Raw genomic sequence first — 25,071 nt, 5'->3', positions numbered from 1 at the left:
GCCACAGGATATCGTCCTGCGGGCCGCAATTGCCCGTGGGCCACGAGAATGAGACCTCTGATTTAATACAATGATATTTCACCCCATCCAGGGCCTGGTGACCGCTACTAGGCACCAGCTCAGGGTTTGTAGAGCAACCCTAGCTATATCCGAAATGATAATGTACAGCTGATAGTGATATAACACTATAAACTGATAGATGGCCTCTCCCAGCAACTTTTTATAGCAACCTCGTACAGGAGGAGCAAAGACTCACCGATTGTAGGTGCAATCTCAACTAATGTTCCAGAAATTGGCCAGGATCAAAATGAAGCTGCCTATCTGATTATCAGCAAATCCCCTAAGATTCCATTGAAATTCCTCTGGATTCATTAGATGCTTGTAATGGAGTAATACAAAGGCCCAGCCATCCCTGTAGGTCCAAGGCATTTATTAGGTAAAATCTGAGGTAGAATGTTCTGACCAAAGAAAAGGACAAGATGTCAGTATCCTTCTTCTCCAGATCATCTGCTCCAAAAACTAGACATAAGTCTGTAAGTCTACTCATACATGTCCCAGCTGAATTTAACAAGGACAGACCATGGACATTCAAGCTGGACCAGACTCCTCTCCTAAGGCATGGAGATTGAATTACCCAACACGTTGGCCTTTTACACTTCATCCTAATTCCCCACTGTGAATTATTGAGAGCCATTGTCAGGCTGGTATGCCGGCAGAATCCCTAACCTACCTTTATGCGATAGTCTGGCACTGATCTCAATCACACAATTGATAATATCCAAATCATATCCTAACTGATCTTTCGTCCTTCTTACTTGTACAGGTAGTCCTCAACGTACAATAGTTCACTTAGTGACAAAGTTCAAAGTTACAACATCACTGAAAAAAGTGATGTATGACCATTTTTCACACTTACAACCATTACAGTATCCCCATTGGCACATGATCAAAATTTGGATGCTGGGTAACTGGTTCATATTTAAGATGGTTGCAGCACTCATGTGTTTCCCTTTTGTAACTTCCTGACAAGCAAAGTCAACAGGGAAGCCAAATTCACTTAATAACTCTGTTATTCACTTAATAACTCTGTTACTAACTTAACAATTGCAGTGATTCACTTAACAGCTGTTGCAAGAAAGAGCATCAAATGGTGCAAAAATTCATTTGGCAACTGTCTCACTTAACAACATAAATGTTGGGCTAAATTGTGATCATGTCAAGGACTACCTGAACCAGAGGTGGTATTCAGCAGGTTCTGACCAGTTCTGGAGAACCAGTAGCGGAAATTGTGAGTAGTTCAGAGAACCAGCAAATACCACCTCTGACTGGCCCCGCCCCCATCTATTCTCTGCCTCCCGAGTCCCAGCTGATCGGCTGGGTCTTCTTTGGTTGCCCTGCACAGGAGAACAGAGTTGGAAAGCAGGTTAGTGGAGTGGGGAGGGAATGGAGATTTTGCAGTACCTTTCCCCTGCCATGCCCACCAAGCCACGCCCACAGAACCAGTAGTAAAAAAAATTGAATACCACCACTGACCTGTACCATTTCCACAACAAGCACACAAAGAATTTCAGACCATTACAAACCCCACCAACACCCCAAATCTCCCCTCCATACCTTCCCCAATATCCTGACACTTGGCAAAATAGGAAGGGGCATTCCCTGTAAGGTCCCCTTTAAACCTAGACCAATTTTTTTAAAAAAATTCGTCCGGCCCAACGAAATGGTTCTTTATGTTAGAAAGTCATGTGCCTTTTTCAGCCTTTTTCCTTTCTTTTTTCCTTTGATGTTGAAAGCCAGCACTATGAATAGCGGTGTCCAAGAAAAGACCTATGATGAATCAAGCTTGGAAAACAGCAAGCTGACACATTGCCAAGCCATTTCCCCCCAATAGCTAGTACCCAAAATATTCTGACATTGATTGAACAGGGTAGCTGAGTTCATGGAGTAAAGCTGCTGAGCTGATAATGATGTCGACTTGGAGCAGAGTCACAAAGAGATGGATTTGGACTCACTTGGCCTCTGAATTATGGTTATCATTATTATTTTTTGCACAGCTCTCCAGATCTTCAAATGAATTATATACTTCCACCAGCGTGGTAAAGACTGCCCCTTCACAGCATGAACTGAGAATGTGAATCTGGGTGAGAAATGTTCCCCAAATATGACTTTCCTGACAGAAGCTTAGTTATATCTATGTCTGAAAGGATCTGACAGTGAAATGCACATTTTCCCAATTTTTTTTTTTTTCATCACGGAGAGTAAATCCTATTTCATGGCTTAGGAATGGGGTTTTTTTTTCTCCTCCCTTTCAGATTATAAAAAAATCAAAGGTCATGGAAAACCTATGGTGCTTCTGCTGCTGCTGAACTAACATACTGGACTAATTAATTCTGCTGAATGATTGTGGCCCATCATATTTTTTCCTCCTGCCAATATTCTACCAATCAAGAACCAACAATTTCACTTTAACAATGAACTCAGCTTCTGCATCAGTCACGAAGTTGCACTGCTCGTCCTCAGGGTTGGAAACAATGTAGGGAGGCTGCCTACTAAACCTCTAACCAGTTACCATATTGATTTGGGCATAATGGCGTGTGTAAAAAAAACGTACCCCCTTGCGTCTTGGGTACTTTTCTGGGTTGTTAAGCAGTCCTGGCAGAATTGTCTGTCCGTCGTTTAAAATGATGGGTAAATAACCTAATGTGTCCCCCATCCATAAAAAAAATTCAGAGACATTTGTCAATTTGAAAAAAAAAAAATGCCTGCTTGAAGTATTGTTTAAATTTTCAATGGATTTAAAAAAAAAAATAGAAAAAGGGAAGGCGGGAGGAAGATATTCTAATGATTTTTCCTATTGTAAATTATTGCTGACTCTAGTGCTTAGCGCCTTTCCTTATTGTTATAGATTTAAGAAATTTAAATAAAAGAATCAATCAGATAGATAGATAGATAGATAGATAGATAGATAGATAGATAGATAGATAGATAGATAGATAGACCGTGTTTCTCACAAAATAAGGCCAGGCCTTACTTTTTTTTTGACCTCCCCAAAAATGGCTAGGCCGTCTTTTCTGGGGTGACTTAATTCCCCCCCCCCCGCTTGCATCCTCAGGTGGGTGGGTGGCAACGGCTTGGATGTTGACCTCTGCATTGGTGGGGCACTTCGTATTGGGAAACCTTCTGCCACCATTGCTTTCCCTTCTCTCTGTGCTGCCGCAGCATTTAGAGAAATGCCATGGCATTTGGCGCAGCCATGCGCGGCCAGCCAGGATTCCTCCCTGCAACCGGAGCCCGGCAGAGACACTCGGCTTCAGGCGCTCCTCTCGCCGCCTTCCCTTCGCCTTCGAAGGCAAAGCCAATTATTTTAAAAATGACGTCCTACTACCAGTATGACAAAGACTCCACTGCCCGAGAGGGCAGCCCAACCTCACGTGGGAAGGCGAATCTCCCAGGGCCGCAGCGCAGGATCGGCCCACCCTGGGAGAAGCACCCAGCCACCATCCCTGCCTGGTGCTGGGCAGAGTGCAAAGAACTTCACCTGGGGCACCCAGCGCAGCTGACAGGTGGGCCCTCCTGCCTGGTGGCAGAGCTCTCACCAAGGCAGTGAGCGCCTCCCCACCGGACCCTTCAGTCATCCTGCCAGGGCCGCACCAGAGTTGTGCGGGCTGGGCAGAGCCGGGAAAGCGAGCCCGGATGCGCGCCCACCTGCCAACTGAAAGAGCTGGGCCAACCTGAGTTTGGCTATCTTCCCAAGTCCCTCCAGCCTGAACCTGAAGGGGCCACCAGGAGAGGCCACCCAAGACAGTGATAGCGCCCACCCATCCATGGACAGGGAGGCAAGGCGACGGCCTGTGCTGCGTCCTCCTCCGAGCTGAGCCCCGACAAGTGAGCACCTCTACCTGATGCCCATGCCGCTGCAGCATTTGGAGCTGCCGGCGCTTTTGGAGATGCGTGGGGCTGGGCTGGGTGAGGGGTGGAAAGGATGGGCAGCTTCGGGCTCTCTCCGCTGGACCCGCCGGCCAGGGAAGCAGCGCTGCCCTCGCCTCCCTGTCCGTGGATGGGTGGGCACTATCATTGCCTTGGGCAGCCTCTCCCAGTTGCCCTACATAGTCCCCTGTGCATCATGCCCTGCCACATACATTGGACAGACCAATAGAAGAATAAGTACCTGCCTGGATGAACACAAAAATGCAGTAAAAAAGCTGGAACACACTTCCTCACTAGTCCAACACATGAAAGTCACAGGTCATAGCATCGACTTCAATGGTACCAAAACCCTAGCCACTATAGAAAACCCCAGCTACAGAATTATCAGAGAAGAAAAAAGACCTGAAAGCATGAATAGAAGAGATGATTATGTCAATTATTTGGAAGCCTGCACTCTCAAACAAAAAAATCTCCACACCACAAGCCAGGCAAACACCTGGGCACAAACAGATCTCCCCTGATACCTCCAGCTCAAACACACCCTAACCAGGCACCCAGATGAAACCTAGCTTCCTAATAAATGATAGCCGTCTGTTTACTCGGAGCCAAGCCACACTAAAAGCCTTCAATACAGGAAACACAATGTTGCCAGCCAATCAAGAAAAAAAAGCCACAAAACAGACAGAAGATATTAGAAACACCAATCAAGCAGAACACAGCAAACTCCAAGACCAATAAACACAGACCAAGACTCCCAACCAATCAGGATTAAGTAAAAACCATTCTGGCACAGCAGTAGGCTAGTGCCAAATTTAAAATTGAAACGGCTGTGAAAGTCTGACTCACAGACGAATACTATACAGAAGCCTGATGATGGCAGATGAGATTCTACCGAAACGTTGCTACAACTTTAAAAGCACAACTATAATGACATGGGAAATTATTGGTCTGTCCAATGTATGTGGCAGGGCATGATGCACAGGGGACTTCATATATGCCTTGGTTTTCCAGGTCAATTTTATCTTTGGGGTTTCTTAGGATGGCTGCTATTTTTCTGTCTGTTTTGAAGGCAGTCTTGATGTGATGCCTGTGTAGTATCTTACTGATTTTGTCTGTAGTACCTCTTATGTAGGGCAGGACATACACACACACATACATACATACATACATACATACATACATACATACATACATACAACAAACATTATACAATAGGCTTCCGCAAAACCTTATTTTGCCATTCTTCAGAAATGATTACTCTCACCTTCCCAAGTTTCTTCAGCAGCTGAAGGAGAGGGACTTTTGTTTTGTTTTGTAGAATTTTTTTGTCTTCAATTTATAGTATCTTCCACTTTTTTTTTTTTTTTTTTTTAAAAGCATCGTTCTAAGAAGCATGTTGGTTTGAATAATTGTACTAAAATTAGGGCGTCCTTGGTGCTCTTTCAGCTTGGTTGCTTTCTTGCAGATGTTCCATTACCCAAACTAAGCAAGCTCATCTGTGCTAGGAAGGACAGATGAGCTTACTAGCACTGATAATGTGACCTAGTTTGGGTAATGAAACATCTGCCAGAAAACAATCAAGCTCAAAGAGCACCAAGGAGCCGTCATTTCAACTTGAGCTACAAATATTGTACTAAAATTGTCTCAAATGAAGGTGAATCTACGTGTCCCAGGATAATGTAGCAGGATCCAATCTGGGTCAGTCACCGGGACCAGAGGTTTTGTCTTCTGAGCTTTCGGACTTGTGCCGAAGCCCATCTTCAGGGAACTTCTCTCTCTAAAATTGTTCTTCCCATCCAATAGCCTTTAGACAAATAGGGCAAAATAAGATTCCAGTCATTCACAAAAACTGATCATGCTGTTAAGCATTTCACAACTTTATAACTATTCTCCCATAGTATTGGCAAGTGCAAATGATGGGAAGTCAAGAACTTTCCCTCAATGCTTTTCCTTAAGGAGTGAAAGTATTTTATTCATAACTCATACAAGATATGAGATCCTCTCTTTTCTACCTTTGAAATATGACTCAAGTCAAGAGCTAGAGCAAAGAAACGAAGAACACTTTGCAAAAGTTAAAAAACATGCGCAACCAGAATGTGCCATTCTGAAAGAATATTTCTGTAGTTCAAACTATTGAGTCAGGAAAGCTTAAAATTACATAGCAAATTTACATTTATGTTACAATTACATAAAAACAGCTGGTAACGAAAGGAATGATAAGCTGCTTTTCAAAGACATCAGAACTTAGCCATATGTACCAGTGGTAGGATTCAATTTTTTTTACTACCGGTTCTGTGGGCGTGGCTTGGTGGGCATGGCAGGGGAAGGATACTGTAAAATCTCCAGTCTGAGGTGGTATTTGCTGGTTTGCAGAACTACTCAAAATTTCCACTACCGGTTCTCCAGAACTGGTCAGAACCTGCTGAATACCACCTCTGATGTGTACCTGTTTCTACTTCCCAAGCCAAAGTCACTCTCTGAATCTTTTTAAAAATCAATGTTTTAGAGCTGACGAAGCCATTTTAGAATGAGCAGAAGCCAAACCCAGGAAGTGATGTGAAACTGTCAAGGGGAAGGGTCTTGTGATGTCAGCCTCATCCTTAATTCTCCCTCACCTTCTTGCTAGTGCAGACACTCTCTCATTGGAACAACTCCCTCAAGCAATCTAGACAGAGACAGCAAGAGCTTTAGGGGATACCTAACTGGGAAAGAACTTTAAATGCTTGTAATGTAATTGCATCTTATTGGTTAGGTTTATCAAAAGCAGGATGGGACAAGTTAAACGAACAATAGGTAGCCCTACTAATATTGCTTTTTCACCCTGATGTTTTGCAGAAAAAAAGCCTTCTTTTGATAAGAGCTGACTTTACTGTTCCAGGCTCTTGGTATTGGTTAAAGTAAGAGACCAATCCCTGTCTCTGTACTTGTAATTCATGAATCTGTTTTTCCTAATATATCCTTCCTTCCAAGCTGAATTCTGCTTGAGTTCTTGATACCTGCTGGCAAATTCCCAGTTTGGCGAGTTCTCTTAATCTGTGTGGGCATATAAAACTCGTGCAACGCGAGTCTCAAATAAAAAACGTGCGTGCATCTAGAAGAAAACTGCAAACATGTGTTGCAGTGGTAAATATTACACATTCAGAGTAGAATCATGTCGTCCTGGCTGTCAGAATTTAGACACAACAGGAACTATACAATGAAAGAAGGAATTTACCATGGTTTAATGTACTTACAAATACCTGGAAAAATAAAAAGCAATTTGAGAAAGATGGCAAATTTGAAACACTTCATGACTGCAATAAGGCTAAACCTAGCAAGCTATAGAAAAAGAACTATCTTGCTTACAGTGAGAGAGGGGGATTAAATTTGGAGAATGTGCTGCATTGGTAAAATTGATAGTTAAATTAACAGGAATTTAACTAAGTTTAGGAAAGAATGGCTCCTTTACATACCATATAGCTCAAAGCAAGGCAAAGTTAGATATCTGAAATAAAGTTTTTGGACTGAAACAGAAACCAGCAACAATTATGGTAATGGATGGTTATGGAATAATTATGGATGGAAACTAATCAAGGAGAGAACCAACCTAGAACTAAGGAGAAATTTCCTGTCAGTCAGAACAATTAATCAGTGGAACAACTTGCTACTGTGAATTCTCCAACACTGGACATTTTAAAGAAGAGCTTGGACAACCATTTGTCTGAAATGATATAGGGCTTCCTGTAGGAGCAGCGGGTTGGACTAGAAGACCTCGAAGGTTCCTTCCAACCCTGTTTTTCTATTTATTCTGTTAGTTGCTACTGTTCGATGTAAAGTTGAAATATCTAAGTGATGACCTGTGGTTGGGAATATAAATGGAAGGGAAGGAAAAAGTATAATCCTTTCTTTCTTTCAATGAGGTCATCTTTGGGTTTGTTTGTTTTTTTGCATCATCATCATCCCTTTTTCTATTTTTTTCACATTCCAGTATTTGCTTTTTAAATACTTTTGGTATTTCAATGGTTGTAAGTTGAGAATTACCTGTAGCTGCCATCAAAGAGTTTGGATACAGGAGTCATATCCAAAATTTCAGTTAGGCCAATCTGCTGGTCTTCGTTCATAAGACCAGAGTGACAGCCATTATATTCCACTTCGCCTTTAGACAAAAAGAGAATCATTGAAAGTCTAAAATGAAACTGAAGTCCAAAATATTAGCTTCAACAATGTTCTTTTTGAAAAAGAAAATGTCTACCAAATACTGTTTCTCCCACTGTTCCTACTGAAACATCAAATATGCAACTTTTAAATCTTTCAAGATTCCCACCCCCTCTCTCCCTTCTCTCTCTCCCTCCCTCTTTCAGTAAAATTTGGATAGAAAGAATATTCTTTCTTGATTGTCTAGAACAATCAAGTAGCACATGAATGCTAGAAGGACATGTGATGCAAATTCTTCCTTTTGTGCAGTTCTTGTGAAATAAGAGCACTGGAGTTTCGTCACTGAGGTAAATGAGGACCTAAAAACATTACACCTGACAAAAAAAAAACATCATAAAAAAGCAAAGCATTCAAAATTCTTGTGAGGCTCTCTGAAGTGTGTGTACAGATTTCAGTTTTTTTCCTTCCCAAGAAGTAGGAAATATGAAATGAAAAGCCTTCTTTAACTGCTATTAAATTGTGTTCAAGCCAAACAACATTTTGTCATCATCATAACAGGCTAAACCAGCCACAAGGACATTTGTGTCTGTCTTCCTATCGGACTGAAATGGCTATCATGCAATTAAAGGAAGGGCACCCCTGTTTTAATTAACAGCACTGTGAAATATTCAGCATTTTGAACCTGTTCCAGCCTGCCTGCTTCTTATCACTGAATTACTGCCCTAATGTGTTTTTTTGCTGAAGGATGGATTTCACGAAAGGGCTCCTGGATGCTGTTCTGGCATTTTGAGCTCTCTTGTCAGCTCTTGTGAACGGAGATCTTCACTGTCTTCAGTGCCTCTGACATGACTGATATGCACCATTTCTTGACTAGTCTGCCTCAGCAGATTTAAGAGGCCATGTTTGGCCTAGAATTGATGAGTGAACTTTTTTTGATTAACTTAATGATAGAGATGTCGGATGACACCAGAGCTGTCTTCTTAGCACTTACTTCAGGTTATTCAGGCATGTTAGATATCAAACACCCTGCCTCTTAATAGACTTGCCTTCTGAATTAGTCAGTAATTATTCAGTTAAAATTATTTGGGAGAAGTGAAGACTTCCCCCTGCCGCCCTTCCTGGCTTGTGTGGAAGCCTGAAAGCATATGGGTTGGTTTAATGAATAGCAGAGAGATAGTATTGGGCTTGACTGAGATCTGAAGCAATTCTTCTGAATCATTTTTGAAATATATACAGCTTTAATATTGTACTTTTTTTTACATGTGTATTTACTGTATTTACTGTATTTATTTACATTTATAGAGTTAGGAAATCCAGAGTCCCTGGCAGGCTCCACAAAACCAGTACAGGTAATCCTCCTACTCAGAGGTGGTATTCAACAGGTTCTGACCAATTCCGGAGAACCGGTAGTGGAAACTTTGAGAACCGGTAAATACCACCTCTGAGTGGAGATTTTACACTATCCTTCCCTGCCACGCCCACCAAACCATGCCCACAGAACCGATAGTAAAAAGATTTGAATCCCACCACTGCTCCTACTTTTAACCATTTATTTAGTGACTATTCAAAGTTGCAATGGCATCGAAAAAGTGACTTATGACCATTTTTCATTCTCATGATCGTTGCAGCATCCCCATGCTAAAAATTTGGATGATTGGCAACTGGCATGTATTTAGGATGGTTGCAGTGTCCCGGGGTTATGTAATCAAACTTTTACGACCTTCTGATAAGCAATGGGGCAGCCAGATTCACTTAACAGCTCTGTTACCAACTTAATACCTGCATTGATTCACTTAACAACTGTGGCAAGAAAGGTCATAAAATAGGGCAAAGCTCACTTAATATCTGTCTTGTTTAGCAATATATAAATTTTATTGAGAGTTTTGCAGCGATAATTCAGCGCCAGAAAAATAAACACAGATGGCTGATGCTTCATTTAACATCTTTATAAACATAAGTAGATTTCACAAACCAGTTGTAGATTTCTCCAACATGGAGCTAACTCAAACAGAAACATGTTGCAAGTTCAGAGCAGAGCTCCAGTCTTCAGCAAGCAAGTTAGTTTCATCTTCAGTAGACAGACTCAGAACTCAACATAGCTGCAGAATTGCAGAGCTTAATATATAGGCTACTTAACACCTAGGCTACTTTTAGTTTCAGTTTCCAACCTAGGCTAATTCTAGTTTCAGTTTCCAAAACAGTCCTCATTGGCTGATTTAGCTGCTATGCCTATTCATTGGCTGACCTTGTTACCAAGCTCTATTCCAGATCATGAATATCCTCTGACAAATTTTGGGGTTAATTGTGGTTGTTAGTTGAGGATTACCTGTATCTACAAATCTTCCTCTCTGCTAGAGGAATGGAATAAGAACAGTATCTATTCTTATGCTTTACCTCTTCCCCAAATCTCCACAGGTCTTATTGCAATGGTACGATTCAAAAATTTTTACTACCGGTCTGATGGGGGTGGCTTGATGGGCATGGCAGGGGAAGGATACTGCAAAATCTCCATTCCCTCCCCACTCCTGGGGGAAGGTTACTGCAAAATCTACCACTATTGTCTACTATTGACCTCACCCCTTTCCTAAGAGGTTTGTAGCGCACCAACATGCCTACCATCCCTGTCCTATTGTTTCTTTTATTTTTTTTATATGTACCCATTTCATGTATTCATAACTATGTATATACTCATACCTATTATCTTGTAAGCAATTGACAAATCAAAATAAATAAATAAAAATAAATAAATAAAATCCCCATTCCCTGCCCACCCCACTAACCTGCTTTCCAGCTCCGTTCTCCTGTGCAGGGCAACAAAAGGAGACCCAGCCAATCAGCTAGGACTCGGGAGGCAGAGAATAGATGGGGGCGGGGCCAGTCAGAGGTGGTATTTGCCCATTCTCCAAACTACTCAAAATTTCCACTACCAGAACCTGCTGAATAACACATCAGTCGTGTTGCCATGATGGCTCCAAGTCTTCAACATCTCCAGAGCCTTTTTGTTGCCCTGACAAGCTCCTAAAATGCATTTTGTGCCTTTCCTTTCTCTTATCAGAGTAAATAAAGAAAGGGGAAATGGTCCCCCCGTCTTCGCCACCTTCTATGGAGGTGGCTTAGCCCCGAAGCCGGGTGGCTCGGGGCACTCGGGCAGTGAGCGCAGGCAGAAACCGTGTACAGTCGCAGATTCCTGCCTGCCCCGAAGCGCTGCAAACCGGAACGACCCAGTGCTATGTTCTGTAGGTGATAGGATTACTTTACTTTTGTAATAATTGTGTGATAGCCAAGCTGTTCCTGATGAGTGAATAATTAACCCAAGGATCTCTGTCTTGAAAGGTGGTTGTCTATGAATACTTCTGGGAAGATCGTGCCAAGCAGCCCCAAACCTCCTGCAGCGGCATCCACCCTCAAGAGGAAATATTGAAATTTGCAGGAAACTCAAGAGGCATCACCATTCATGTAATGATATATACAGTTCATCTTGGGGGTTTCCAAGAACTGTACAGGCACTTCCTTAGACTGCCCGGTGGGGCTATTGTTGAGGTAAGCACAAGCAGCCTCGTTTCATACAATGGAATTTTAATTTTTTTAAAAAAATGTTTGCAAAGATGGACTGATCCAAAAACCCTTCGATGCCTGAAAAAAAACAAACAACGGTTGGTCCTCCAACCTATCAAGCTGAAGGCAGGTAGTCCTTGATGTTGCTTAGTAACCATTTGAAGTTAGGATGGATCTCACCAGGGGTACTTAGGACCCAGTTCCAAAGTTCTGACAGCCACCTCCCCCTTGTGGTCACATGACTGCACATAGGGAACTTGGCAACTAACCTATATTTTTACAGCCATTTGCAGTGACTCGTGGTCACAGGACCTCATTTTATGACTTTTTTTTTTTTTTGCAAAAAATCACATTTACCTTTGGGTTTTGAAACAGACAATCGGTTTGCTTAAGGACTGCAATGTTCATCTAATGGCCACCATTTTAAAAAGTTTGCAAAATTGTCACTTGACAACCTGCTTTATGACTGTCCCAACTTATGACTGTAATGAGCAAGCTCCAGGACTACCTGTAGTAGTCTCAGCAAGGCAGGATCTTTTGTATTCCAGACAATTTTTTTTAAAAAAAGGTAGAAACAAAATAAATAATTAATCGTTTTCTCTGCCTTTATAATAAATCAAATCTTGTCTCTGAGGCAACAAACTAGGCAACAAATCTTGTCTCTGAGGCAACATACTAATGTTAAGTCTTGCCTCTTCCCTTTCTTTAGGGCAGGGAAACTTCTGGAAACCCAGAGAGGCATGAAAGAGTGAAACAAAAACTAGAATCAAAACTTTCAAACTATCCAGGTCCTTGGATTCCAATAAGCGATTCCTTAATCGCTTGCGTAGACATTTGTAGATACTGGCTCAGGAGTTATCTTGAAACAAGTCTTGTATTTTTAAATCAGAACTAGGAAATACACAAACTGACAAATGCCAAACTCAGTTTTATTACATATTCTGCTTATCTCACTATAAGAGGGCACTTGCCATCTAGGTCAGCCATAATTTCCAGATTTTCAGCTATTTTTTTTTAAAGCTTGTCTTTAACTCTTTCTTCCAAGAAATACACACAATGTAAAGTAATTCCCTCCACTATTTTGCATGTCTTTTTTTTTTTGACAACAAAAGAATAGAGCTATGTAAAGCATTTCATATTAATATGTCTAAAAAGGCCCTGTTTTGATTTCAAAATGGATTGTTCCAATTTGTGTCGGAAGTCTCCTGAACTTGAAGTGGGGACTTCTCAGCTTGGAGCCATTCTAGAATAATTCAGTTCTTGAGCAGTTCTATTGGGAAAATTTTTTTGACAAATCAGAACAGCTACATCAAACTTAAAAACATTCCAAAAGAAAAAAACAATTGACACACAACTATGAACAAAGAAAGCTGGAGAACGATTTTTATTTTCCCTAGTAGAAACTATTTATTGGCCCCATAAAAGCAATTACATAAACCAGGCTTCTGGTGCCACTACGATTGCATAGCTATGCTGGGACACAGACAGGAAGGGTTTGCAATGTTTTCAGCTTAGGGTTTGTTTGTTTTTTAAGAGAGCTATTTTTCTGCCACTTTATTATGGAAGACTACATGTCACAGAGAAGAAAATTGATTGAAAGACTATGAGTTATATCAGCACCCGAAAACTAGTTTGGTAGGTTATGCATTGGTGCAGGGAGAACTGTATAATCCAATTTCTTGGCCAGATTAAATGTAGTGGGAGGGATTTAAAATTTAATTGCAGTAGAAATATAGTGGACTAAAACTTGTGATGTACAGTAAATAACACCAGTGCTTTAAAAGGCTGCAATTTTTCTGTTCATTGCTTTCCAATGGGGGGCCTGTTCCAGTCTTTTGGAAGTGCTGGATATAGTTTTCTGTAATAATATTCTGTGGTGAAAATATCTCAGTATCTTGCCTTACGTAAAAAGCAGCAGATTCTGGACTGGAGGCTGGGTGATGTAGCATTGCATATTTTGAGAAAGCCATGGAAAGTTTTGCATTAGTTTTATATCTTTCAAAATGTCATCATTTCTTTGACTGACCAGGAAAGCTCCATCATCATCTGGATTAAGTATTTCGTGGGGGATTATTTGCCTTTAACCACTTGAATCAACAGAAACTTCTCCTAAATAGATATCCTTTCCTCTTTTTTCCCTATTGGAGGAAGGGAGGTTACTAGCTTATTACTTTGCAAAACCATTTACATCCATCCATATGCTGTGAATGAAGCTCCAGCTCTTTTCTCTGTGAAAGTGAATAAACTCATCAAGGGCTTATTTTGAATGCAAGATCAGATACAGTATGCTGAGTGACACTTAAAAAGAATGAAATGGTAATAGTAGCTGATTTTCTGAAACAGTCTTGACACTAATGCTAAATTATAGCTTGGATTCATCCAGCATTTTTACCTTTATAGGGTAAGGCTTTTTACATATTTAACATAATTCTAGGAAAGATATACTGGCATTTTGTATCAAGATGGGTATACTATAACCAAAGGGCACATCTATTCCTCAGCAGAACACTTTGTTCAATGTTATTGCCATTTGGTGTCATTTTCTAACAAATATAAAATACGATTGGTAAACAGACTAGATTTAGGATTTAAGCTGACAGCTGTTCCTTCAGAAGCAATATTTAGACATTTAATCTCAGGAGCAATGAATATTTTGTGTCTGTTTGAGAAAAACTGCTTTTATCAAATGAAGAGCTATTTGTTTTTCTTCCCTGGAATAATAGCATGTAAAACAGGTCTCAGTTAAGGTACTTGTTTACAGCTACTGATGATTTTTGAAAAATAAGATCATTACCTAATATTTTATTTCGGGGGGGGAAGGGGGGAACCTCAGCAACTTCATGCTGTTAAGATTTGAAGCTCGGTGTTTAGGATTGAAGATCTGTTTCTGATTAAACTAAATGCCTGGTGAGAAACTGTTTCACTGAAATTGGGCACATATAAAGCGAGCTTGGTTTTGTCAATAATGTGCTCACATGCAGTAGATCAGTGGTTTTAGGCCCATAGATGAAACATCACAAGTTCGTGAATTTTAAAAGAAGCATGAAGACTTCCAATAGATTCAAAACCAGTGAGTAATAAAAATGATTAGATAACCTCTCATGTAACTAATTCAATTGCAGCTGAACTGCTGAAAAATTCCCAAAGAGGAATTCCAATTCCAAGCTAAAGTTGCAAGTATCAGTGAAAACTGGTAGATATAGTTCAAGAATTCTGACTGTAAGGTAGAAAAGAAGACAGAAAATCTTCCATTCTTTGAGAAGCATTATCCTAATATTTTCAATACACTACACAAATACAGAATCACAATAACGGAATAACAGAATTGGAAGGGACTTTGTATGTCTTCTAGTCTAACCTCCTGCTCAAGCAATAGACGCAATAGACACAATCTACATAGACTTCTGTAAAGCCACTGTACACGATAAACTACTCTTAAAACTAAAATCTTATGTTATCTCTGGACAACTGCATAACTGGATAGAGGCATTCCTATCAAACAAGCAACAAACGGTCAAAATTGGGAATGTCCTATCAAATTCTGTACCTGTCCACAGTGGTGTCCCCCAAGGCAATATTCTAGGACCAACTCTCTTCATACTCTATATAAATTACCTCTGTGATCATATCAAGAGCAACTGCATTCTCTTCGCTGATGATGTAAAGCTATTCAACACCACCAACAATACTGCTACCCCTCAAACAGACCTTGACTATGTATCAGAATGGTACATAGTCAAATCTCAGCAAATAAATGCTCTGTCTTACATATTGGCAAAAAAAATCAGAAAATAAAATACAAGCTGAATAGTCAGGACCTTGTTGATAATCCAAACTCTGTCAAGGACCTTGGAGTACTCATCTCTAATGATCTAAGTGCTAGAGCCCACTGTAACTACATAGCCAAAAAGGCGTTAAGAGTTGTTAATCTAATCCTATGTAGCTTCTTCTCTGGTAATATCACACTACTAACTAGAGCATACAAAACATTTGCTAGACCAATACTTGAATACTGCTCATCAGTCTGGAACCCACATTACGTACCTGATATTAACACAGTTGAGAAAGTCCAGAAATATTTCACAAGAAGAGTTCTCCACTCCTCTACTCGTTGTAGAATACCTTATGCCACCAGACTTGAAATTCTAGACCTAGCAAACCTAGAACTATGCCATCTTCGGTCCAATCTAAGTATAGTATATAAAATCATACATTGCAATGTCCTACCTGTCAATGAATACTTCAGCTTCAACCATAACAATACAAGAGCACACAATAGATACAGACCCATGGTTAACCACACCAAACTTGATTGCAGGAAATACGACTTCAGCAACAGAGTGGTTAATGTCTGGAATACTCTACCTGACTCTGTGGTTTCTTCCTCAAACCTCAAAAACTTTAACCTTAGACTGTCTACTATTGACCTCATCACTTTCCTAAGAGGTCTGTAGGTGGCGTGCATAAGTGCACCAATGTGCTACCGTCCTTATCCTATTGTTTCTTTTTATTTTTCTGATACGTATCCATTTCATGTATTCATAACTATGTTTATACTTATACCTGTTATCTTATAATCGCTTGACAAATAAAATAAAACAAACAAACAAACAAATAAATAAATAAGAGCAGGAAACCCTCAATCAAGCATAAAAGCATGCAATGACATATACAAGCAAAAATGTTATTCTGAACACTCCCCCCCTCCTCCCCCAAAGGACAATTATTGTCAGAGACAATGCAATAGATCAGAAAATGACTGGGTTATCACCATGTCTGGAATGTCAATGAAGAGATACAGAAAACTGGGAAAGAGTCACAGATTCTATGCACTAAATCCCCGTGTCTGGAACATTTGATTGGGCTATGCCTGCACCATAATATTGATGTTTTAAACATTTGGTGAAATGAAGATAGTGGGAAGATGGATAGGTGAAAGGAATTGTGGGGAATTCATATGCTACGCTGGCAGACTCTTCTTCCTGCAGACACCATCTCAGTAAGGAAGAGATGCATAGGCCAGGATGGTGGAAGGAGCAGTGTTTGAGGGAGGCAGGAAGAGAAGGAAGAGAAGATGTTGACAATGTGGGCCAGGTGGACTTACAACTCTATGGGAAGGAAAGAGGCAATGATGCCACAGACTTTACATTAGTCACCTCAGAAAATCACTCAAGGAACCCTCTGAATTTTATTTCAGCTTGAACCAGGAAGCAGTGAACTTTGGCCAGTCTAGATTGTTAAAAATACAGATTAATGTATGATGGTAAAGTAGCTTCTCTATTGTATCTATTGTATCTTATAAGTAACATCATGGATCTTTTTTAAAATGGTTTTGTGTCATTTGAGCAAAGATCCCCTCACAAGCATGAAATTTCAGCTTGCTATGTCTACAGAATAAGTCCTAACTTCTTATAATGAAGGTCAATGAGATAAGCATACACCGATTCTAGAGGAAGGACTAGCCAACATATTACATACTTCAGTGGTGTCAAACTCCTGGCCTGCAAGTCGTGTGCATCATGTGCTGGCCACTCCCACACCCAGTTTAGCAAAGGGGGAAAAAGTCACGATGCATCACGTGATGCCACCATGACGATGCAAGTTTGACTTCCCTGACTTACTTGGCTTAAGAAAACAACACATGGTTTGTTTGCTTTTTTGGCCTTTCATTTGCACCTGGCCCTTGAGTGCAATGCTGTGTTCTAAGCTCCTCAAAATAATAGCTGAGACAAGGGAAAAATACCATACTGCAGAATATTAAATTTCATGTTATTTTATTTACATTTAAGGAGAATTAAATACAATTAAATTCTATTGCTCCCCAGCCATGTATTTAATGTTTTTTTTCCCCTTTTTGTCGCATTAAACCTGATAGTTGACAACTGTTTTTGAATTTTTCTGGAGCCTACCTTCAAGTCTTTTCACAATGGATACCATCAGATTAGATTTTGGGCCTAATTTCATTCTCCTCCCAAATGTATGCTCTTAATCATGAGTTTAGGCAATATTTTAAGCATATAAATCTTTGTAATTTTCTTTAGCACACATTTTTTTAAAAAAAATCATAAAACGTCAAAGATAGTTCCAAAGCAATATTAATTCAATTTACTTAAATGAAAACATAACCTTTCCAAAAAGTACCTTCCAGCTACACAGATTGACAAAATGCATCAATTATAATTTTGCTTACTTTTATAATTATACCGTGAAGTGAACTTTTGGGAGAAGTTGATTAATTATAAAAGGTTACTGCCATTGAGTCATTGTTAGAAACAATGACTTGGCCTTCAATTAATTTAATATGCAGGCTATGTCCAATACCTTAGCATATTTGAGATATATTTATAAGACATGTTACAATTTATTATATGTCAGTTTTTACAAACATTACAAAAGTGATGTTTGTAACAGCACATCTAAACATTGTGCTGGTATCCATTAAACTGGAATATATAGATCAGTCTCAGCATAGTTTAAAACTTCTTTTGAACTCATTAATTTCAATGGAAAATTGATTGTGGAACTTATTTATTTCTTTATTTACAAAGATTTGTATGCCATATAATTGCCACACTTTTGGTGGCTTACAAACTAATATATTGAACTATTTCCATTGAAATCAACACAGCTTCAAAATACTTAAGTTTATTGGTATTAGAATAGAATAGAATAGAATAGAATAGAATAGAATAGAATTCTTTATTGGCTAAGTGTGATTGGACACACAAGGAATTTGTCTTGGTGCAAATACTCTCAGTATACATAAAAGAAAAGATACATTTGTCAAGAGTCAAGAATCATAAGGTACAACACTTAATGATAGTCATAGGGTACAATAAGCAATCAAATCATACTAGGAAACAGTCAATATTAATAGTAAGGATACAAGTGACAAAGTTACAGTCATACAATCACACGTGGGAGGGGATGGGTGATAAGGAGTGATGAGAATATTAACAGTAATAATAGTGCAGACTTTGTAATAGTTGAACAGTGTTGAGGGAATTATTTGTTTAGCAGAGTGATGGCTTTCGGGGAAAAAACTGTTCTTGTGTCTAGTTGTTCTGGTGTGCAGTGCTCTATAGCATTGTTTTGAAGGAAGGAGCTGAGACAGTTTATGTCCAGGATGTGAGGGGTCTGTAAATATTTTCACAGCCTTCTTTTTGACTCGTGTTATGTCCATCTTTTCAATATTTAAGATCTGGAACTACAGGATAAAAAAGATAGTCTGAGAGTATAAATTATAAGCCAAAATGATAAACCAATCCATAAACAACTGATCCAAATTAATACATTTCCATTCCAGCTTCATCAATATATTTCAGAGTTTCTTCATCCCAAGGAAGAAACTCTGAAATGTACTGAGGAAGCTGGAATGCAAGGATGAGTGGATTCAGGGGTGGGATTCAAATTTTTAACAACCGGTTCTGTGGGTGTGGCTTAGATGGTGGGCATGGCTTGGTGGTCATGTGACTGGGTGGACATGGCTTGGTGATCATGTTATTGGCTGGGTGTGGCCAACTCAATATCACTCACATCGAGGCACGCATCTCCTTGCCTGGCCTCTCATAACTGTGGGGATGCTGCAACAATCATAAGTGTGAAAAGTGGTCATAAGTCACTTTTTTCAGTGCCATTCTAACTTTGAATGGTCACTCCACACAAGCAAAGTACCAGCAAAGGAGGGGAAAACAACTCCAGGGAAGCTCCTGAGACAGGAAGTCTCGTCCTGCGAAGAATGTAATAAGGGTTAACAGAGAGGCAGTTTCTGTAAGCAATACCAGAATGTTTCCTTCCTGCCTTCCTTACAGGATTAGGCCAGTAAGTTCTTCTAACAACCGGTTCTCTGAACTGCTTAGAATGTTAACAACCGGTTCTAGTGAATAGGTGCAAACAGGTAGAATCCCACCCCTGAGTGGATTGTAGGCAGGTGATCCCAGCCAGCTACTTTTATAACAGCGGTTGTTTGGAGTCCTGCATATTACTCAATTCAGGTGCCCTTTGAATGTGTGGAACTTCAAGAGCAGAACCTGTAAATAGTTAGGGAAGAAGACTGCTGTGGAGTCTGAAAAATGACATGGATGATGCAGCTTCAGGAGTATTAGATCGGGAAACTTTTGGTTTGGAATCCAAGTGTCCAACCTTGGGAAGTATAAGACCCATGGACTTCAACCTCCAGAATTCCCCATCCAGCAATGCTAGCTGGGGAATTTTGGGAGTCCATGTGTCTTAAACTTCCCAAGGTTGGGCATTCTTGGTTAAGATTTAAGATAAGATTTTTTCTCTATTTCTTTAATTTTGGAATGGATTTTTTTTTTTTTTGAGAATTTGCCATGGCTTGCCCATATCACCAGTAACTTCTTGCTGCTCTTGTCTGGCCACATGAACTGCCTGGCCACTTCCATGGGAAGAACTTTCCCATTAGCTTTGTCTTGAGAGCCACATAAACTCCCTTCCCAGTAGGTCTTATAGATCATCATTCATATGTAACATGGCAGTGGATCAATTCACATTTGAGTTGTGAAACTGCAATAGTTTTGTTCAGATCTTCAAGATCTTCACAAACTGAGTCATACATTTTTCCCCCGTGAATTTTTTTCTTTCCTAACTGCCAATTATCCTATGAAAAGAAAAAAGATTGACCTTAAGCAACAATTTCTATTCTGTTATATTTAATTTTCCCGTGGAAGCAAACGTTGGTGTGTCTACACTCTCTTCATGCATTTAAGCCTTCAGTTGCGAGTGTATATATTAATTCCATCTCTCTTTGATCTGACATAATATCTCTCTGAAATAGCCCACAGTCAGTCACTCTGAATCTTGTATTTTCTAGACATTTGGAGATGTCAGTGGAATCAGTTTTGCATGTAATGAAGTCACTGCTGACTTTGAGGAGCACAGAAGTGGAATGGAACCTCTGCTGGAAGCTTCTTCTTCAGGGAAATAAGAAAGAAGATAGGAAGGTATTAGTTCAATGGCTGGAAATGACTAAAACTGTCAAGCAGAATAAGCCTTATAATTAAAAGAGTTCAGCAAAAAACAAAAAACCCAACAACCCAAAAAATATTATTCAACCCTCTTCCCCAAACCCTCATTTCTTCATCCTGATTGTTGAGTCATGTTTGGGGATACTAACAGAAGAATTGTTTGCAGAACAATTTGTTGGCTACCTATAAAACAGAAATGGCTGCTTCTGTCTTATGCATGCTTATCTGGGAATAAGTCAATTGATTGCAGTGATTTATGTCCAAGTTGAAACCTGGAGCACTTCTTTTGAAAGAAGACAGTAAGATAAGTTGGATTCTTTCTACGGCCTGGTAATCCTTCCATAGAAAAAGGAGGAACATTCTGTTATACTGGACTTTAAATGGCATTTCCAGAAAAGCTGATGTGTGTGTGTGTGGGGGGTTGGGGGGGGGAGGGTGTTTTTCTGTGTGTTCTTTACAGGACCTTCATCGTGTCGTCTCTGCCCCTGATGTGCATTCGTTGAACACTGGAGCAGAATTCAGGCATGCATCACTAACATGTGAGCAGAACAGGTATTTTTGGAATTTAAGGCTGCAGTCATTTTGTTGTCTCGATCAATGGGCCAAATGAAGCATTTTCTTGCTCTGCATTCCATGTAAGCAAAACAAATTACAAGTTCAATGAACTCTTCAATTTATTTTATCTATTTTTTTTCATATTTCTACCTGACTCGGTGGTTTCTTCCCAAAACCTCAAAAACTTTAACCTTAGACTGTCTACTGTCGACCTCACCCCATTCCTAAGAGGTCTTTCTATCACATCTGTCTATCTAATTATCTATCGCCTGCTGCCTGGGGAATTCTGGGAGTTGAAGTCTGTGAATTTTAAAGTTACTATGTTTGAGTGGTCTAAGCAACTTTATAATATTTCAATGCCATTCTCTACTGTTCATAACATTAGCTGAAATCAGGAAAATAGGAACAGTATCCAGATCTTTTAAATGAGAAACCAGCACAATCAAATCCACTATTTGTAGCTGATGTAATCCAATGATTAATCTAGTCCTCATCTTATCCTGCTAATTCCTATGACTATTGAATAGTGAAGCATAACAATGTTTAAGAACTTTACAATTCTTTGCGGCTTTTTTTTTTTAAAAAAAACACATTTAATCCAAGAGTAGACTTAAATGTACATTGAGTTCTTATGACTGTTTTCCAAATCCTGTGTGAATCCTATTGCTTTTTGTTTGTTTTTACTGATAAGATACATATGTAATAGAATTTGGCTCTTGTACAAATTGCATTCTCTTTTGCAGCTATTAACTATCCCATTCATAAGACTTAGTTATAGTCACATAATAATTGCCTGCCTATGGTGGAATTCCTTTTACAATTTCCTCCTGTATAAGTGAATATATATATAGTCATTACTGAAAAGTGTAAATAAGGAACCTTTTTAGTGGCATAGTTTCCCTAGGTACCCACTGTGCTCTTATTATCTGCAACATACTCCCTCATCTGTAGTTCCAGTCTATTATAAGATAAAGACATAAGTATGAATTAAAAATTAAAATGCTTGTTGTAGACTGGAGAGCAGGTCTATTAAAACCTACCCAGCAGAAATGCTCCCACTGCAAGTAGATGGATTGCAGTGAGAACCAGTTAATGCAAACTGATGAAAAATTAGAGATTTTCATCATACAGTTAAATATAGTGCTAAGTGGTACGTGCTAGCATTAAAAGCAAATTACTTACCACTTCACCAATCACAGCATGAGAGCTTACTATTGGAAATGGTATGTTCAGCAGCGCTAAGCCATTGGTTTTTATTAAATAAATAATTAAATAAAAAAATAAATGGGCAATACTTAGGGAATCAGCTGAATGAGTGCAAGCATGGAAAAAATGTAGAGGGATTATAACCTAAGCGAGAAAGCTCAGGAGAAAGCAGTATGCGGAATTAATTGGCAGTAAACCAACCAACTTCCATTACACCTATTTCATTCTGAGCAACAACACACTTAAATACCAGTGCTGCTAAATCTTTCATGTTTTTATTAAGGCTTCCTAAATTTGTGTTTTAGTAGAATCATAATATTGAAGAGAGCCATGTGGACCATCAAATTAAACCCCCTGCTTGATACAAGAGATCTACCAGGAGAATAATTCCAACAAAAGATTTCTTCAAACCAAATTAAACTATGGGTACACTTGTCAAAACCATCCAGTTCCCAAATACAAGCCAGTACATTTTCATTTGAAGGAGTTTTTAGCTGTGGGATCAATCCACACATCCTTTTGTAGAACAAGGATGTTTGCATGTGAAACTTTCACAAAAACATCCTAAATCTGTGCACACATTTAATATTTGATCAGCATCATTGTGAAGAATCAGTGTAGGATTTGTATTTCATTTATAAATAAACTAAACATGTCTATGCCCAATATTGAACTCCAGTCAAAAATTACACTAGCTTTCTCTGATGGAAAAGATGGGATTTTTATCATTAATAGCTTGATGTCACTGAGTAAAGTAATAACTAGCAGTCAGCACGGGTTTGTTAAAAACAGATCATGCCAAACCAATCTGATTTCATTCTTCAACACAGTGACTAAATTAGTAGACCAGCAAAATACTGTGGACATAATATATTTAGATTTCAGCAAGGCATTCGATAAAGTAGACCACAACCTACTTCTTAGTAAGCTAGAAAAAAGTGGAATAGATAGCACCACCACTAGATGGATTCGTAACTGGCTGGCAAACCATACTCAACGAGTAGTCCTTAATGGGTCTAAGTTTACATGGAGGGAAGTAAGCAGTGGGGTGCCACAAGGTTCCATCTTAGGCCCAGTACTCTTCACTATCTTCATTAACGACTTAGATGAGGGAATAGAAGGGGAACTTACCAAATTTTTAGATGATGCTAAGCTGGCAGGAATAGCTGACACCCAAGAAGATAGGCTCAAGATCCAGATGGATCTTGACAGACTAGAACACTGGGCCATATCTAACAAAATGAAATTCAATGTAGAGAAAAGTAAAGTCCTACACTTAGGTAAGAAAAACCAAAAGTACATATATAGACTGGGTGAAACCAGGCTCAATAGCAGTAACTGTGAGAGGGATCTTGGAGTCCTAGTGGACAGCCAGCTAAATATGAGCCAGCAGTGTGCAGCAGCCACCAAAAAAGCTAATGCAATCCTAATTTGTATTAACAGAGGGATACAATCAAGGTCAAGGGAAGTACTAATACCACTCTATAAAGCCTTAGTAAGACCACACCTAGAGTACTGCATCCAGTTTTGTTCACCACATTATAAAGAAGATGTTGAGACTCTAGAAAAAGTACAGAGAAGAGCAACCAGGATAATTAGGGGACTGGAGGCTAAAACATACAACAAACGATTGCAGGAACTATGCTTGGCTAGCTTAGTAAAGAGAAGGACCAGGGGAGACATGATAGAGGTCTTCCAATATTTGAGGGGCTGCCACAGGGAGGAGGAAGGGGTCAAGCTATTTTTTAAAGCTCCTGTAGATCAGACAAGGAATAATGGATGGAAACTGAACAAGGAGAGATTTAACCTGGAAACAAGGAGAACCTTTTTGACAGTGAGAACAATCAACCAATGGAACAGCTTGCCCTCGGAAGTTGTGGAAGCACCATCAGTTGAGACTTTGAAGAAGAGATTGGACTGCCATTTGTCAGAAATGGTGTAGGGTCTCCTGCTTGGGGGGCGGGGTTGGACTAGATGACCTACGAGGTCCTTCCAAATCTGATTATCTGTATTATCTGATTATCTGTATCAGTTCCATGTTTCCTGACAATTTTGACCAATATTTTCATACATATACATATATACATATACACATATACACATACACATACACACACACACACACACACACACACACACACACACACATATATATATATATATATATATATATATATATATATATATATATATATATATATATATATATTCGGCTTTGTTCGGTATTTTCCACGTCATTGTAGTTGTGCTTTTAAAGTTGTAGCAACGTTTCAGCAGAATCTCATCTGCCATCATCAGGCTTCTATATAGGGTTCATCTATACAGAAGCCTGATGATGGCAGATGAGATTCTGCCGAAACGTTGCTACAACTTTAAAAGCACAACTACAATGACGTGGGAAAATACCCAAAGAAAACCAAATGCCATACATCTAAGTACCCACGAAAACTTAAGAAAACACACACACACACACACACACACACACACACATATATCCAAAATGGGATTTCTTACATTGTTCACAAATGTGTCGAGCTCAGACACCATTATGTATTTTTAGCATTTTGCCCAAGAATTTAAAATTCCATTAAAAAACAACAACACTAGTTTATAATAATGGCCCTATTAATGCAGATAAGCACAGCAGTTGGTTATTTTGTGACTAACATTTCTCTACATAAAGATCTCCTTTGGGGAAAATTTCCCT

The 25,071-nt window shown here is 39.4% G+C and overlaps 1 protein-coding gene across 1 annotated transcript in view; it reads left to right on the top strand.

The window, feature by feature from the left end:
• LOC113445728 (uncharacterized) overlaps positions 1 to 20,563 on the top strand; it is a 196,381-nt gene extending 175,818 nt beyond the window's left edge. The window contains exons 17-18 of the mRNA XM_087930397.1: positions 11,395 to 11,601; positions 20,450 to 20,563. Coding sequence (XP_087786523.1) covers positions 11,395 to 11,601; positions 20,450 to 20,563 — 321 coding nt within the window. The remainder of the gene's footprint in view (positions 1 to 11,394; positions 11,602 to 20,449) is intronic.
• Positions 20,564 to 25,071: the final 4,508 nt, after the last annotated feature.

Source organism: Pseudonaja textilis, chromosome 3 (assembly GCF_049901715.1).
Source record: "Pseudonaja textilis isolate UNSWEBS1 chromosome 3, rPseTex1.2, whole genome shotgun sequence".
Taxonomy (NCBI): Eukaryota; Metazoa; Chordata; class Lepidosauria; order Squamata; family Elapidae; genus Pseudonaja; species Pseudonaja textilis.
Note: the sequence above shows the minus strand (reverse complement) of the source record. Positions and strands in the feature narration are given on the sequence as shown.